The sequence below is a fragment of the Procambarus clarkii genome, chromosome 60, assembly GCF_040958095.1.
Source record: "Procambarus clarkii isolate CNS0578487 chromosome 60, FALCON_Pclarkii_2.0, whole genome shotgun sequence".
Lineage (NCBI taxonomy): Eukaryota > Metazoa > Arthropoda > Malacostraca > Decapoda > Cambaridae > Procambarus > Procambarus clarkii.
The window spans coordinates 11,457,483-11,473,648 of record NC_091209.1 but is presented as its reverse complement, the minus strand read 5'-3'; the positions used below and the strand labels follow the sequence as shown (position 1 = coordinate 11,473,648).

The following is a 16,166-nucleotide window of genomic DNA, read 5'->3' as shown; positions in this document are numbered from 1 at the left end:
TATTGCGCCACTCATCTTGTGAGTGGACATACCACCATAGCAGCATGTACAACACTCCCCAATAATAAGAAAACCTGCTGGGTTGTTCATCCTGTCACTTGTACCCAGACACAGCTGGGACTTGCTTAACTGTCTCAAGTGAACAGCTCCTGTTATTGTAGAGAAATTGTGAATAATTTATATGCTTTTGTGAAGTTCATTATGTAAGAACGTGTGTAAGGAAGATCATGCATGACACTCGTGTTGATCAGTAAAAGCATGTTGGCAATGATAGGATGTAGGGTGTAGACCAGTTGGCCTTGGTCAGCCATGGAAACACTAACATTGGAAAAAGAAAATGGGTAACCCAGTGACAACAATGGATTTCTTTAAGGAAAATTGCACAACCACATTGTATACTACTGTACCATACTCAGTTTTCTCTACCTCCACATTCCTATTACTATGAATATTGTTTCCCCATTTTTTTCTAATTACACACTTTGTTTTCCTGAAGGTGGGGGTGACAGCTTCATTTGTATATGGCTGCTGAAGGCAGTAGTGGTTCACATGCTTGGCAATGGCTGTGCTTACCTATCAGTGCTTATCTGTCTATGACTACTGGGTAGTGAGAGTGGCTCATTATGCCCTGCCTTCTAGCTATTTGTACTTGATGTGCTAATTTCATCTCTTGATGTTCATTCTCCTGTATTTTGTCTTGAAGTTATTGGTGAAAGTCACTTTGACACCTTTTCTAGGAGGAGTCCCGTCGGCTTCCCGGAGCTATCCCAGGCTGATATGTATCTACTGTATTAGCTTTCTGGCATCAGTCAAGGTGCATGGAGTTCTTGCCTACCGGGGACCACGAGCCAGAACCTGGCCCCTCTCTGAGAGGCACGAGGAGCAATGGGCTAGTGAAACCCTTTTGTGGTTAGAAGCATTCTATGTCTGCCATCGACCGGGTCTGGCACCCAGAAAGGAAGGCGCCTCAAAACAAACCCCCTATTCTGGTGAAAATATTGCTACCAAAAGCCGAACGAGTGGACAGAACTCCCCAAATGAAAATTAGCAAACGAGCATGACATCATCACGTTGCCGCCCTGCTGTCTGCGCACCCTGGGTGTGCAGCACCTTTGAGTGCTGGGAAGACGGGACAACACGAGTGTAGTTCTCATCCTGTAACTACACTTGGGTAATTACACTTGGGCAATTACCCCGCCTTCCCGGGAGGGGGAAGGGGGAGCCCCAGATCCTCACGTCGGCAATCCAACTGGCAGTGCTTGGCTGTTGTGCCTCTGGCAGGTTATGTGCCTCTGGCTCCTGATTTGATTTCAGTTACTGCTTTTTGTGGTGTGGTCTGTCTCTAAAGTGGTGTGTAAGCCAGAAGTAATATTCTACTGTACTCGAGCTGCATGCACCTAAGGTTTTCTTCCCTAGGTGCCCTGTAAGTGAAGGTGGCTCCAAGCCCTTAGGGCTTGGAGCCACCTTCCACAAGTCGCTTTGGGACCTACCTCCGCTGTGTCTGTTACTGCTCTCGGTACTTGGCCGCCCTTGGAATCAGCTGGGTTGTTTTCTTGCCCTTGTTTGCCTCTGGGTAGGAGGTAGTTTTCATCACTGGTAGGGGCATGGGGTATTACACAGTTAGTTATCACCTATTATAGCAGTCAGCTCTGTTCCGCCTGGGTAGGTTGTTCTCTTGCAGGGTTTTTTCTTTTGTTTTTGTTTTCCTGCCTGGTTGGGGGGTCTGCCTTTGGTTGGTTGCCCTCCTTTATACAATTGGGTATTTCTATATACATCTGTGTTCTTGGTGGTACCCCCTTCTAGGCCCCCCGTGAGTGGACACCTCCGTGGGTTCATCTTTTAGAAGTTTGCTCGGTAGTTTTGGGCGCTGGTTCACAGTACCCTGACTGGGCTTCCCTTAGCCTTGGTCTGATGGATGCGACCCTTGAGTCCCCTCTCACATTTTGTGGGGTTGATGGTTGCTGTTTCCTTATCTCAGGGTGACAATCCGGTTGTGCCTTCACCATGCTGCCTGTAGGGTCAGTGATTCCTTTGACTTGGACTTGGACTCGTGTGATGTTTGTTCTTTGCTCTATTTCACCCAACCTACTGAATATGATAAAGGTGCAGGCAGCTGCGGTGTTGCATGCTCGGGTTAGGTTGCTGCAACGCGATAGGTTCGTTGCGTCCCCGGATGCCCCGAGACTGCCCCGTTTTGGTTATAGGGGGACTGACTTGTAGGTGGGAGTCACTTCGACTTTGGCTTCGTCTGCTCCTCCTTGTCCTTCCTCTTCGGTAGTTCTTTCGGTCCCCCCCCCCCCCTCCCCTTTGCTTCCGGCTCCAAAACGTCTGAGGGTTTTGGAGTCAGGGCAGGGTTCAGTTTGTGTTGAGACTCGAGCACTCTCTGGGAAGTCCCCTTCCGGGGTGGCGGCAGAGGCATTCAAGCCTAGTCCTCCAGACAGACTGCCTTTTCTTTAGAAGCGGGAGATTTGGAGGACGGCTTGGCCCCCGGGTCCTCAGGGTGAGGTTCCCAGGGCAGGTGAGGGATTGACTTGGGGGGGCCCTTGAGCCCAGTTGGACACTGCCTGGGTTTTTGTACCCTCAGAACGGGGCTTGGTGTTACAAAGAGAGGGGTTCTGTTTCGCTCCCTCCACATATGAATTGGATTTGGCGTCTTTTGGCGTTTTCTTTCACCCTGATGCCCCTGTTCACCTAGCAATAAATAGGTACCTGGTAGTTAGACAGCTGCTATGGGCTACTTCCTAGGTACGTGTGTGTGTGAAAATTTGGATTAAGGACCTGCCCGAAACACTATGCGTACTAGTGGCTGTACAAGAATGTAAGAGCTCTTGTATATATAAATAAATAAATGAAAAGTTAAAGAATTATGATTATTGCATATCCGGCTTCCACTGTTGTCCCTTTGTCCTACCGCCTCTCAATTTAACTGCATACTGTACTTTCCTTGTTCCCCTCAGTATCTTGTATGTAGTCATCATTTTCCCTATGCTGCTTCTTTTCTCTTAAGATTCTAAGACTGAGTACCTTTAACCTCTGTGGGGACTGCTTCACAGATGAGAGCATTTGGAATTCTTGGCACATGTCTCAAATATTCATCAAAGGATTTTAATACCTGAAGAAAATTCAAATATTGTATTAGCATGTAATTCTACACGAGGCCACCATTTTAAGGAAGAAGAGTTCCAACAGGAAATAAGGCATCAGTGATATAGGTGATAGATGGTGACAATGAATCAATGAGTCCTATAGTAGTAATGTGACAATTTATAAAATCTACAGTATGTATGAGAGTATTGTTAATTCTTATGGCCCACTGAGGCTAACTGGTTACATGCCTAGTCTCACATTTAGTGTTTTTGTTTCAGTGGAAAAGTTTAATTTGAATACTGTATGTGTAGTACATGCAAGGTAATAGCAGTTTAGTGATTTAGGTAGTGAATCGTAGCCCATATAGCAATACTGTAATAGAATTTGTTGTGTTTAATATATTTATGGTAAGCATGATGATGAATTGGTTCCAGATGGATATTTTTTAAGTTCCTGTGAAAATTTAAATATCAAGAAAAATTCAAAGTGCTGTAAGTACTGAATATAACAAAGTTATTTGAATATTATGTTAATTGTTTTATAGATACACTATTCATATAATTAGTGTTTGTGCAACATTCTAGTACAGGTATACTGATAAGGAAAATGTTCATAACGCTATACTGTATAGTACGCCCCCCAATTTGGACCACACTATAACACTTCTCTCCATATAGCAGACCAAATCTGGCCACCAGATTTTCCTTTCAAAACGCAGATGTCAAAAATAATGGAAATTCGGATTGCTTACCGTAATACAATGTGAACCGGATCATCTGTTAATTGCGTAATTTCCATTAACTTTTATTTTTTTTTTTATTTTTGCTAACCTTTCCTCTTTATTTTTAATTATTCAAAATAATACATTTGTATTTTATAAATGTTTTATTAAGCTTGTACTGTACTGTACTTTAACCCCTGCACTGTGCACCTGTTTCATGTGACAACTTCGTGGTGCAGTTGTTAATGAATTATTAACATTGAACATTTTTAAAAATGAGAAAAATATAAAGATGCTGCCAAACTCTAACATTTTCATTTCAAGTCAGAGTGAAAAAAACACTAAAAAACATCAAAATGCAGTACAGGTATTGCTAAATTTTAAAAAATTCTCACCAACCATCGAAAGGCACAATTATTTCAGTGGTTAAATTGTACAAATGAATTTGTTAATTTTTTTATCTGGGGTGTTCAAACTTACTGTGAGGGCGTATCTACTGACCAATTTACCGTATGCTTGTAATCTTTCTCATTACTCAAGTATTTACACAACTTTTCATTCATCATTATCTGTGAGTTGAAGGGATGTGGTGCAGCAAGAGTAATGTTGGTACATGAGACATGGGTAAGAGGTTGGGAAGGAAAGCAGCTAGCAGAGGAGTATGACATTGGTACTAGTGTTGTATTTGACAAATAAAAGGAAAGCAAATCCTGTCATTTGTGCATGAAATGGAAAGTAGTGGTTGAATGAGAAGTGACATAAAAAGTGAAGTTAATAATTTTTTATTTTTTATCCATATTTATTATTTATAGGCACACAATCATTATTTGTCTAAACATGCATGAATACAGTATATATATTTTATCACCTGATTCAAGAAAAATTTGGAAAATTTGGTGATAAATGCAGTATTCCCAGAAGGACGAATCTCTGGAAACCCAAATTTCACAAATCAGAAATACTATCTGGATTTTGGAGATTCCACTGTAATGGTAACATTGGACTGTATGGCCCCAGTACTGTGGTGATGTACACGGCTTATAGCACCATGGAACTGGTGACAGTAAACATTATGCCAGAGTTACTGATGTAACAGACTAATGAGTTTAGGATGAAGGTAAACTTATTAACATATCCTCCTGGCATCACTGGGTTTACAGAATCAAAATGGGTGCATAGGTGAAAGTTGTTTTAAGCTCATCAAAATGCTGTAACGCTTCAGCTGTATTATTGCATGCATGCCCAGTTTGCCTAAATCATTTCTGCTGTGCTGATAAGTTAGTATTATTTTGCAGATGTCTTGTGATCACATGCCTTGAGATTGAGGTTATTATTTGATGATTGTTTCTATTATGATAAACCAATACTATTTAATATCCTTAATTTATTATGCACAGGTGTTATAATTTTTGTCTGCATTATAAAGCATAACTTATTTCATTGTGCAGCTTGGCGTCTTCTTTTGATAATTGCTTGCTTATTTCATTGTGCCAGAAATAAATGTTATTATTATAAGTAAAACACATGAATATAAAGGCACTTTGTTTGCATATACAGTATTGACAATTGCTCAGTGTGTGCACAAGCAACCATGAATTAAATAAAGCTGTATTGAGACACAATGAGAATAGCAAATCAAACTAATCATATCAAAAGTTTTATTCTTAAATGTTTGTGTATTTATAATTGATAAAGTTATAGTACTGTACATTAATGAGAGATTTCCATCATGAGACTAGAACAGTGACTTAAATCGTGACATCATTGTTGAGGTGACATTGTTAGCCCCCAGCAAGCTAAAGGAGATAACAAATGTGGTTTGTTCTGTCATATCCCCAGATGCTATGCTGGTTTGGAGATTGTGCTCACTTGTTTACATACAGGTCACCTATACATAACACAAATTCCTGCTTCCAGCTGTGGTGTTTCCCTAAGTATGCAACATTTGCCGGCCAGTGTCCAACATTAGGGGGAACTTAAACACGCATACTGGTACATTATCTCATAGATTGCACTGTGTAAAAAAAGATAATTTTTTGTTTATGGATAGTGTTATTTTCTAATTATTTATGCCTCTAAAGTATAAAAAAAAAGCTATTATTCCCTTCAAACTTTGCTTTCACCTTAGCCCAAGAGAGTTTAGCAAAGACGTCTTGAAGGTACCTGGAGGCTTGCGACTTGTAAAACAATGTGTTGCAGCACTAGATAAAGATGTCTTCCCTAAGCTGTCCGAGGCAAAGGGTAAAGCAAAATTTGAGAGAAATAATAGTCATTTTCTGTATTTTATAGACATAAACAATCAGAAAATAACACTATCCAGGAAAAAAAATTATTTCACTGTGTTGCCAAGGTCATTGAGGATGTTATTTACTCTCATGCTGGGATGTGCCATTGCTTTCCATGTGAATAGGATATTCCATATTATTAAAGAGGCTGGTATCCCACAAATCAATTTTTGTATTTTTTGTATTCACTTTTAGATACAGTATTTAATCCTTAATGCTAGTTTTTAATTTATTGTATATTTACCAGTATTTGTAAGTGGTAAATTTGGTTATGATTCATCATAACCAATCAAGAGAGAAGACATGCCATGGAACAGGAGGAAAGTCCTAAGGGTTAAGGGGGAACCAAAAAGCCAGTTCAAGAGTATTGTAGAGGTTGGTCTCTGTTCCTCCGGACATTCTTGTAAAGAATTTTGTTTGATCCAGCAAACACTTCTCGGAGGAGTCCCTTGGGGCTCCCTGAAGATATCTTGCTGAAAGGGCTCCCAAACACTGGGTCACATCAGTTTCAGGAGCCCTTTTAATCTACCGGGAACCAGAGCCAGAACCTAGTACCTTGCACAGAGCAGTGGACTATTTTCATCACCCTCAGTGAAGCACACAGACAACTGTAAGAGTCATAGAAAATGAAACATCAAAACAACTCCACAAAATATTCAGGTGAAACAAATGAATCTTGAAAATTTCAAGTTTCGAGAGAATCTTTTGAAACTAGTGACAGCTACTGAGTATTGAAACCGATAGCTGTCACCGGGTGGCGTGGAGCCCTGGACCATCTTTGCCCTGCCACTCAGTCCTAACTCCTCATTCATGTTGCTGATGTGGAAAAGTCCACTTGTAGAGGGCTACCTGGGCCAGTCTTTTGCAGCATGACCCACTGCTTCTAAGCCAAGTTCTGGCCATCATTTCATGTCCTACAGGTGCCATTTGTTTGTGTATTATTCTTTTAGTGCGTGCTTCACATGCATATGTTTACATCTTGGCGAGAGTGCGTGGGCCTGGTATATTTTACACACATGTTTATAAAGCATGCAACGAACACCCTTAGTAGCCACATTGTTTACAGGCTGAATTCATTGTCTGTTCTTTTGGCAGCACCTCTATTGCCTGGCTGCCCTTCTTAGCTACCTTCAAGCTCTGGTACCTGTAATTTCCACATGGGTCTGCAATGTGGCTTGTTTTAGCTCAACCCTTCAAGTCCACATTCACTACGTGCACATTTGAAGGGTGCTCGTTGGTTATACCACTGGATGGTGATCATTCTCTACCTACACCAAGCTGCCTGCTGTATCAATGATACATATGACCCAGGGTCCTGCATCATGTGTGCACATATTGTCTCCTCTCTCTGCTTGCTTCTCATTATGAAGTTTGCCAGCTTTACAGGTGTGATTTTCCCATGCTCAAGGTTCACAGTTTGTTGCTTGTTTGAATGCTCTGGAGATGGCCATTTTGGTGCTTAGGGACATGGATTTGTTGAACTGGGCTAAGTCTGCATCTTCTCTTCCTTCCCCCTGCAGGGGTAGGGGGGTTTCCCTACTAATAGTCTCTTCCCCACCTCCTGGATCCAGCTCTGATGTGTGTGTGTGTGTGTTTTTTGGAGTCGAGCCTGGGTTCACTTGGGGTTTTACTTGGCCTTGGCCTGGGGGGTGGTCCCATTCATTTTGAGAGTGGAGGCAGCTGAGCTATCTCTTCCTGCTGGAGTTGCGGAGCTTCACCTTCACCACTACACACTCTCCCTCTGATCTTTCTTCTCGGGACAACACCTTTCTGTTGTCCGTTTGGACACCATTCTGTTGTCTCCTTAGGACGACACCTGAGGGTTGGGCGTGGAATGTGGCTCTGCCCCAGGGCCATGATGGTTGGCTTCTGGAACTAGGGAGGGAGCCCAAAGAGTATGTGTGTGTGCACCCTTGACCCATCCTGGACATTGGTTTCTTCGGTGGAGGGTCTTTTGCTCTTTTGGAGAGCTTTTTCCTTCCCATGTTGTTGCATGATCTGGTAATCCTTGATTGCTCTCCCAAGATATCATTTACATGTGCCTTTCAGTGCTTCAGACTTGTCTTAATTCAATAGGTTCCCATTGTCCAATGTTGCACTGGTTTTGGCTTATGCAGGGTTGCTTTGGTTCCTTCTGCAGGGTTCAGTCGTCACTTCCTTGCTGGCCCCTGCCTCATTCGGGTCTGGGTCTGCTTTGCCTTCTTGTCCGCAATGTGACGTTTCCTGTTTCTTCTGGCTAGCTGACACCCCTCCTTTCATAGGAGGCTTTGCAAGGTTTTTCAAGATAAAGTGCTTGCTTGGTGTGCAGCACATGACTGCACCTTTACGACTACCTGTGCTTCTGAAGCCCTTTTTGGTGGTTTCCGCAGGGCTCTTAAGAAACTTTATATTTGCATTTCTAGGCTGTCATGGGGAATTTTTGTGGACCAGCATAACATGGCTTCACTTGCCTCTGTTCCAGATGTGAGGGCCTTGATTTTAATAAGTGTGTAGGGTTCACATCATATGCTTGCAGCAGGATTAATAGGAATTACTGTATCTGAAGGGACATTATGTAGTATGTAGCTCTTATCTTCTAGTTGTATTTCTTGTCATAGAAACTTGGTTATACAGTAGCTTCTATGGCCTATTTTTTCCCCTTATCTGTAGATCTGAATCATTATGATTTTAGAATTTTAAATACTGTTCAATAATTTGGAAGTGGCTAATTAGCTGTAAATAACCAATTATGTGTTTCTAAGAAAGGTGCTTTACAAAGAGAAAATACAATAAATGACTAGTTTTTTATAGGAATGCAAACTTGTTATTGTATATGTAGTGTGTGAGTGTAACATTTCTATTGTGACTTTCAGAGCCAAGATGGCGACATGTGGCAGGTGTACCAGACCTACAGTCCTGACGTATATTCTCAACCCACTGCCAAGCCTCGTAGAAAGAGGTCAGGCATTCCACGACCAAAGCACAGTAGATCTGCAAGAAAATATGATAAGTAGCTAAGTGTTTTACATATGCCTGTTACTGGCAATCATTAAACAATGCCTAATTTTCATGGAAAATAGATCATAGCAGATCTCTACTAATGAAGTGAGTAGATTTTAGTTTTTTAATGTACTGTAATTATACAAAAATGTGTAATCTGAATTTGTAGTTTTCCTTGTGTCATACCATACTTTAAAAGGTATCACACTAATTTGTATAAAGTATATATATATATCATGTGATCTTTTTCCCACTATGTGGGGTGTATAGTACTTTTGATGTTTGTCAGTACAGTATATATCAAGTTAAATTGAGCTCACAAGATTCAGTAGTTTATTGTAATAACTTATAATTTATTATGTTTTTCATGTATAATCAATCTATTTTTGATAACTTTATAGTTTATTTAAGTGGTTGTCACAAAAATATGGTTCCAGTAAAGATGAATTAAATTAATAGGTATTCTATTTAATTACAATATGTTAATAATTATTGTTGTATAATAATTGTATTCTTGTATTAATGGTGTCAACTTAGGCATTATGCAAGCAACTCCCAGACATGTTTCCCAGTTAGTGATGTACTGTAGCACCGTATTAAACCAGTGTGGACTGGGTACTGTAGGTGTTCTCGGACATCACTGGCCGAGAACATCGTCTTGGCCATCACTTATTTTTCACCACATTTTTCACCTTCCGTCATTGTGAAAAATACAGTTCACCACAAAAGTCTAGGAATTGTTTGTGTGGTATATTCCCATATTTCATTGCTAGGTATTGACTCCCATTAAATTAAAACAAAACAAAAATAACTGGATTTTATATGCAGTACAGTATAAAAATTAGTTTATGCCCAATATTATATAGAATATAATAAAATTATAACTAACTGGTCATTATACAGAAGACAATAAGATTTGAGCCAGTTGCACTCATAATGTAGGCCTGAACTACATTAGGCCTTAAGCTTTCTGTTGGGCTAGAAGGTCTTGTATGGGACAAATTTGACCTATAATATTTGGTATTTGTCAATAGCATTAGATATTTTTCTCGACTTCATTTTTTGAACATTTCTCAGCTTTATTAGGTTAAATTTTTAAAAGCATTTTCTGGAAATTGTATCTTCATTCCTTGACACTAACTGTTAATTTAATATTTAGTACAGTTGTACAGTGTCATTTCATTTATCTGAATCAATGTGTGGATGTACAGTATGATTGAACAAAAAGGCCACATAAAGCAATTTCTGCACTTCTTCAACCCAATGAATTTTTATTATTTTTGGAGGGGGTAGGATGTCCCTTCAGAAATATCTGGTTCTCAAGACAAGAGAAGCTTGGGGATTGGAAATCAACCCAAAACCCCCCAAAATCTACCAGTAATTGCTTACAAACACGTTAGGTACCTGGAGGTAAGAAGGCAATCATTTTCCATGGTGTAAACACTGGAATCACAATGTACCCAATTGCCATCAGTTGGTAGAGCAATTTACTAGAGGCCCCAGCTGGCCTGCACCCTCACTAGTCTAGTCACAGCATTAGTTTCACTGAGCCCATCCTCTGCTTCATGCTTAAGCTAAGTCATGTTGGCTATCCCTGGAACTAGAGTTCTAATAAGGGTCACTGTTTGATAATTGTTTCCTTACTTCTACATGATTGTTTTATGTTTCCATTTCCTGTGGGGCCTTCTCTGAGGATATGATCTCGGTGTCATTTACTTTCAAGTGCGTGCCAAAAGTTCTCGTGAACTGTCTTGCTTTTGTCCAATTTCAACACAATAGCTGGTCGACTAGGCCTCCTTTGCGCGAATCATCCATAAGCAGATGGACCAGTTTACCTTCTTATGTAATCCGTGGCTTCCAGTACAGTACTGTATTTATGGCACCGATACTTATCGTGAGGCTCTTGTGGTGAATACGTTTTGCCTGGACTGGAATCATTAGTCCCTCTGCTTCCTTTCGTGCTATCCAGGTTGGAGACAGTTGTGGGGCCTGTCTTTCTTCTGGCTTCCATATTGTCCTATTAACCCTTATCCCCATCTTTTTCCTTCCCAAGGTATCAATTGCTTGGCTGGTTTAAGACACTACTGATCTGAAAGTATGGCACTTTTAGGCTTTGTGTACACCTGTGTGGAAGCAGAGTAGCAGACCACTTCGTTTTACATTAATCTTTTTATTTGAGGCAGCAGAATGAGATGGTTTAGTGTACCTTTCATGTGTCTCTTCAGCAACTGTCTTCTGTCATTGCCCATTGTGATGTCTTTCATTTTTTGGCTCTTCCACGATTGCTGAATGATGCCTAATACTCTTACCTTATATCGTTTGGCCTTGTCAGAACACTGCTGGTCATGATGCTTTTGAGAGTTAGCTTGGTGAGCTACTGAGGGAACCCTCCCAGAAATCAAGCTTGCCTATCAGTGACTATTGGGCAGCAAGATGCTCTTTATGCCTGGAAGGAGGGTTTGGTTTGGGCAGCTCTTGAGTGAGGGTGCAGGCTGGCTGGGTCCCCAGGTGACTGGGCTGCCACCTGGTGGCAGTCAAGCACATCACTGTTAGGGTGTTTAACCATTAAACTGCGCAACGCGCCTGCAAGCGCTCTATGGGGGGGGGGGGTGCAATGCGCCTCCGAGCTCTTATATTTTTAGTGTATGATTCAAAACTCCTGCGGCTACATGGGGTTCACATCAGCTTCCTCAGGGCTCTTGTAAACAGATGCCATTTAAAAAAAAAATCGTGAGCAACATTTCTGGGTGTGAGAGCCTCAGTACTGAGTGAGCAACCAAGGCTGGTGCACACAGCATGAGCTCACAGCACTGCTGTTCAGCTTGTGACCACAGCATTGCCTAATAATGTCAAAATATATATATAACTGGTATTATTTAGCCATGATAGTATTACAGAAGAGCCTGAGTGTGATAATGACTGTGTACAAAGTTCAAATATCAGTGAATCAATGCTGTTCACGATGTTCACAGCACTAGCCACAGCACCACAGCATTATTTCATCCATCTAGGAATATTCAAACAACTTCATATGTTACTTTACAAAATAAACTTGGGCAATTATTCATTTACAGGATTTAGTGACCATGATTGTGATAATAGCAGGATTGTGGTATAAGTAGTGCTGTGCGTAGTATTGTGAGAGGTGGTGGTTTGGTGAGGGAGGGAGTCCAGATAGCGTCACTGTGTGTGGCAACCAATCTTGTTTTGCTCACCATACTAGCTTAGTGGTTTGCTATGGTGAACACATATGTATATGGTATATACAATGTGTGTATATACCCCATGTACATATGTGCGTAGTATTGTGGGAGGAGGAATTTTGGTGAGGGAGGGAATTCATATAGCGTCACTGTGTGTGGCAGCCACTCTTGTTTTGCTCACCATACTAGCTTAGTGGTTTGCTATGGTGAACACATATGTACATGGGTATATACAATGTGTGTGTATATAGTGTAATAACAGCAACAGGAGTATGTTGGGAGGAGCCATTTTGGTGAGAGGTAGCGTTGTACTTGTAGTGTCGTCTGCTGGCTGCTGTGTGATTTCTCATGCGGTGTATGGTGGCCACTATGCTATTTTGACACAGTACCGGCTTAGTTGTATAGTTATGGTGAATAAATCATGTAGATACATATACATAACGTGTGTAAATAGTGTAATAAAAACAATAACAGTATGGTGGGAGGAGTAAGCTAGGTGTTGGAGGAGTGAGGGAGAGCTGACTGGGTGTGGCAGCTCACACTTGCAGAGTTCTGAGTGTGTTGATGGTAAATGTATATAGTGTGTGATAGTGTATAGTGTGTAAATATGTTGTAAATATACATAAATGAACATGAAATATTGGATATATGAGCAATATATGTGGACACATTTGTGACACATATAATAGTGTCTTGGGACAGTATGGATGTTCTACTGCCATAATATTGTGTGTGTGTTCATTATACATAGGATTGGCAAGAAAAAACAAAACAAATGCATTTGGAAATGTACGCAAAAAATTAACAAAACAATATTTGTGGCAACTCGCGCATGTTGAAGCTGGTGGGCGACAGGCTTCGGGAGTCTAAGTGACGGGCGACCACCAAATCGTGACATCACACGCCATTTTCCAGACCCCATTGCAGCCAAAGTAATTACATTTTTTTTTTTTTATTATTATTATTATACATATCTGTGATCAGGGAAGGGTATTTAACATTTTCAAAATCAAAAAGAATTTTTTCCCGAGAATTCATTTCCTACGCACAGGGAGGGGTGCCTTATTTGGAAGATGAGCAGCACAGTGGTTAAACTGTATACTGTACTTTCTTAGTAGCAATGATCATTTGCCAAGTTACCATCGGGTACCAAATTTTCTTCAAGTGTTGCTTGTTTTGTTGCATACATGCTTTCTGGTGGGTCTTTACACAGTTTTGAGTTGATCTCTGATCCTCAAGTTTTCCTCGCCTAGAGGGAGAACCAGATTCTTGTTCTGGCTTCAGGTAGGCAAGGATGAGATGTGTTTGTAGGGTTTGGCTAGACCAGTGCTTAACTTTAGGAGCTGCTGAGGGCCAAAAGAAAGTGGCCTTTCTTAATTTATATTTATTCATTATATTTAATGCTTGATGTTTTATTGGAAATAGTGAAACAGTTTAGCATGTTTTAACAGACGTGTGATAAAAATTCATGTAAATACAAAGAAATACCGGTATGTTGGAAAAATATTTGTATTTTGTAAAATTGTATGAATCAGTCTTTGCTTTTCATTATTATTGTAGTGATCTGCTTTAGCATAATACTGCTGCAAGACATCTTTCCTAGTCAAGAGTGAAATTAGATAATATCCTTGAAATTTACCCATGATTGCTCTGTGGTGTAACATGGGAGAGGAACACATGGGTTTTTTGACAGGTTTACAGTGCTCAACGCAAGCACTGTAGACCTTAAATTGACAAAATACCCATGTGCTCCTCTCCCATGTTACACCACAGAGCGATCATGGATAAATGATCGCTCTGTTATATTAATATTATAAAAGAGGAATTAATTTATAACAGGTAAAATATTATTTAATATTAGGAAAAATGTAGAGGGCAAAATATTTTTGTTGGTATTGTAATTTTTTTTTTGTACGGACACCTGATTATGTGAGAAAGCCCTTGCTCTATTTATCTGGCAACTGTTCAGATACATGAGAAATATACCCAAATAATCAGGAAAGGTGAATAATTATGATCCAGGTAAATGAAGTAACACTGTAGTAGTGCTGTAGTGAAAGGCTTTAGTGAGGAGTGGATGTGTGTTGAGCTTTTAACACACTCAAATACTGTACTGTACTATGCCATTTTAGATTTCTTGATCTGGTTATCATTTAACAATAAATTTACACATTCTTTAAAAATCATACATTCATTTATGATGCGTTTTTGTAGCGATTTTTTTTTAACTACGGTATTTTATATTAAAGTATTATGAATAAAATCTTTTTATATAATCAATGCAAGAAGATTAAAAATAGTCTAGATAATACTAAAACACACATTCTTGAATAATAAATTTATTTATAAAATCATGCATAAATATAAATTTATAAACAAAACTGTACTACCCAGAATTTTATACTGTATTTTGCAAGTTATTCTGTATTATCTAGTGTGGGCCCATGGCGTGATGGCTTTAGCTTGCTTCAGCATCCACTCTACTCTTAGAACAGATTACAATGAGCTTCTGTGATATTCTCATTACATTTGTTTTTTTCATGCAGTGTAAAATACAGTATTATGTTAAATTTACAACTTCTCTAATAGGGGGTTTGGATGTAGCTGTAAGCTTCGTCTCACGTATATGCTCAAATATTCAGAATCTAGTCATCTGTATAGTCAGCTTCTTGAAACTGCAAAAAATCTAAATATTGTATTCAGCTTCAGCTTGTCTATTATTTTATATAAAGTTATGACTTGCATTTTTTTTTAGCAGCTGCTTTGATATTTATTAAACATGACTATTGTGCTTCATTATTTATTTGGACCTACAGCACTTATAATTTGATGTTAATATGCACCAGAACTTTGGTTACTACAAACAATGTATTTGTTTATGAACGAAGTTAAAGTATAAATGTTTCGTTATATTTATGGAAATGCTATAAAGCATCAGTCTTCAGAGCCACCAAGGCATTTGAAAATTGTTTGAAATGTTTAACCTTTTCATTCATGTCGATAGGATAATGAAAGTTTACTAAAGAGGATTTGTTTGTTCTTGGAATTGTATTAAGATTATTTGGAAAGGACAGATGAAATGGAGGTACAGTATTATTATAAAGTGGCAAATTTAAATTAAAAGTTGACCATTTGATTTTTTTTTAGTCTGGTTTAAATGGATTTCCTGATAAATTGTGTGTTGTATAAGCAAGTAATTATCAAAAGCACCAAGCCAGGGAGACTGTAATATCATCAATGTTGCAGGATATTTAAAAGGTGCTAAATATCACTAAGGATGCCAATACGAGAGCAAAAGAGCATAAAGCGCTGTCAATAGTATCGGATTCACCAAGAATACTATCAAGAGACAAATGACTGCGTGGGACAGTCGTAAAGTAAGACACACGAACATCCTGAAAATTGGGACATTCAACCAACCTGTCATCGGTATACCATAGTACTTAATGTCATATGATGCTCATAGTTCCTATGATGCTAATGTTCGCAGTTTTCCTGTGGTAGATTTGCAGTTATTAGCCATCACCAGACTCCCAACCCTTCTTCACGTACCATAGTACAGTACGTCCCATAGTATCCAACCCATCGCCGTGGACACCAGAATAGTCTGCTCAAATTTTAATTTTAATTTTAATTTTCCATTCCCACTTCTGGTGTACTCACCTAGTTGTGCTTGTGGGGGATGAGCTCTGGCTCTTTGGTCCTGCCTCTCAACTGTCATTCAACTGGTTTACAAATTCCTCAGCATACTGAGCTCTATAATATCTAGATTTGAAACTGTGTGTGGCGTCTGCCTCCACCACATCACTGCCTGATGCATTCCATCTGTTAACAACTGACACTGAAAAAGTTCTTTCTAACATCTCTGTGGCTCATTTGGGTACTCAGTTT

The 16,166-nt window shown here is 39.7% G+C and overlaps 1 protein-coding gene across 1 annotated transcript in view; it reads left to right on the top strand.

Annotated features, from left to right (window-relative positions):
- Positions 1 to 15,066, top strand: part of Klp64D (kinesin-like protein 64D) — a 38,538-nt gene extending 23,472 nt beyond the window's left edge. Inside the window, exon 13 of the mRNA XM_045756332.2 lies at positions 8,946 to 15,066. Coding sequence (XP_045612288.1) covers positions 8,946 to 9,086 — 141 coding nt within the window. The 3' untranslated portion in view covers positions 9,087 to 15,066. The remainder of the gene's footprint in view (positions 1 to 8,945) is intronic.
- Positions 15,067 to 16,166: the final 1,100 nt, after the last annotated feature.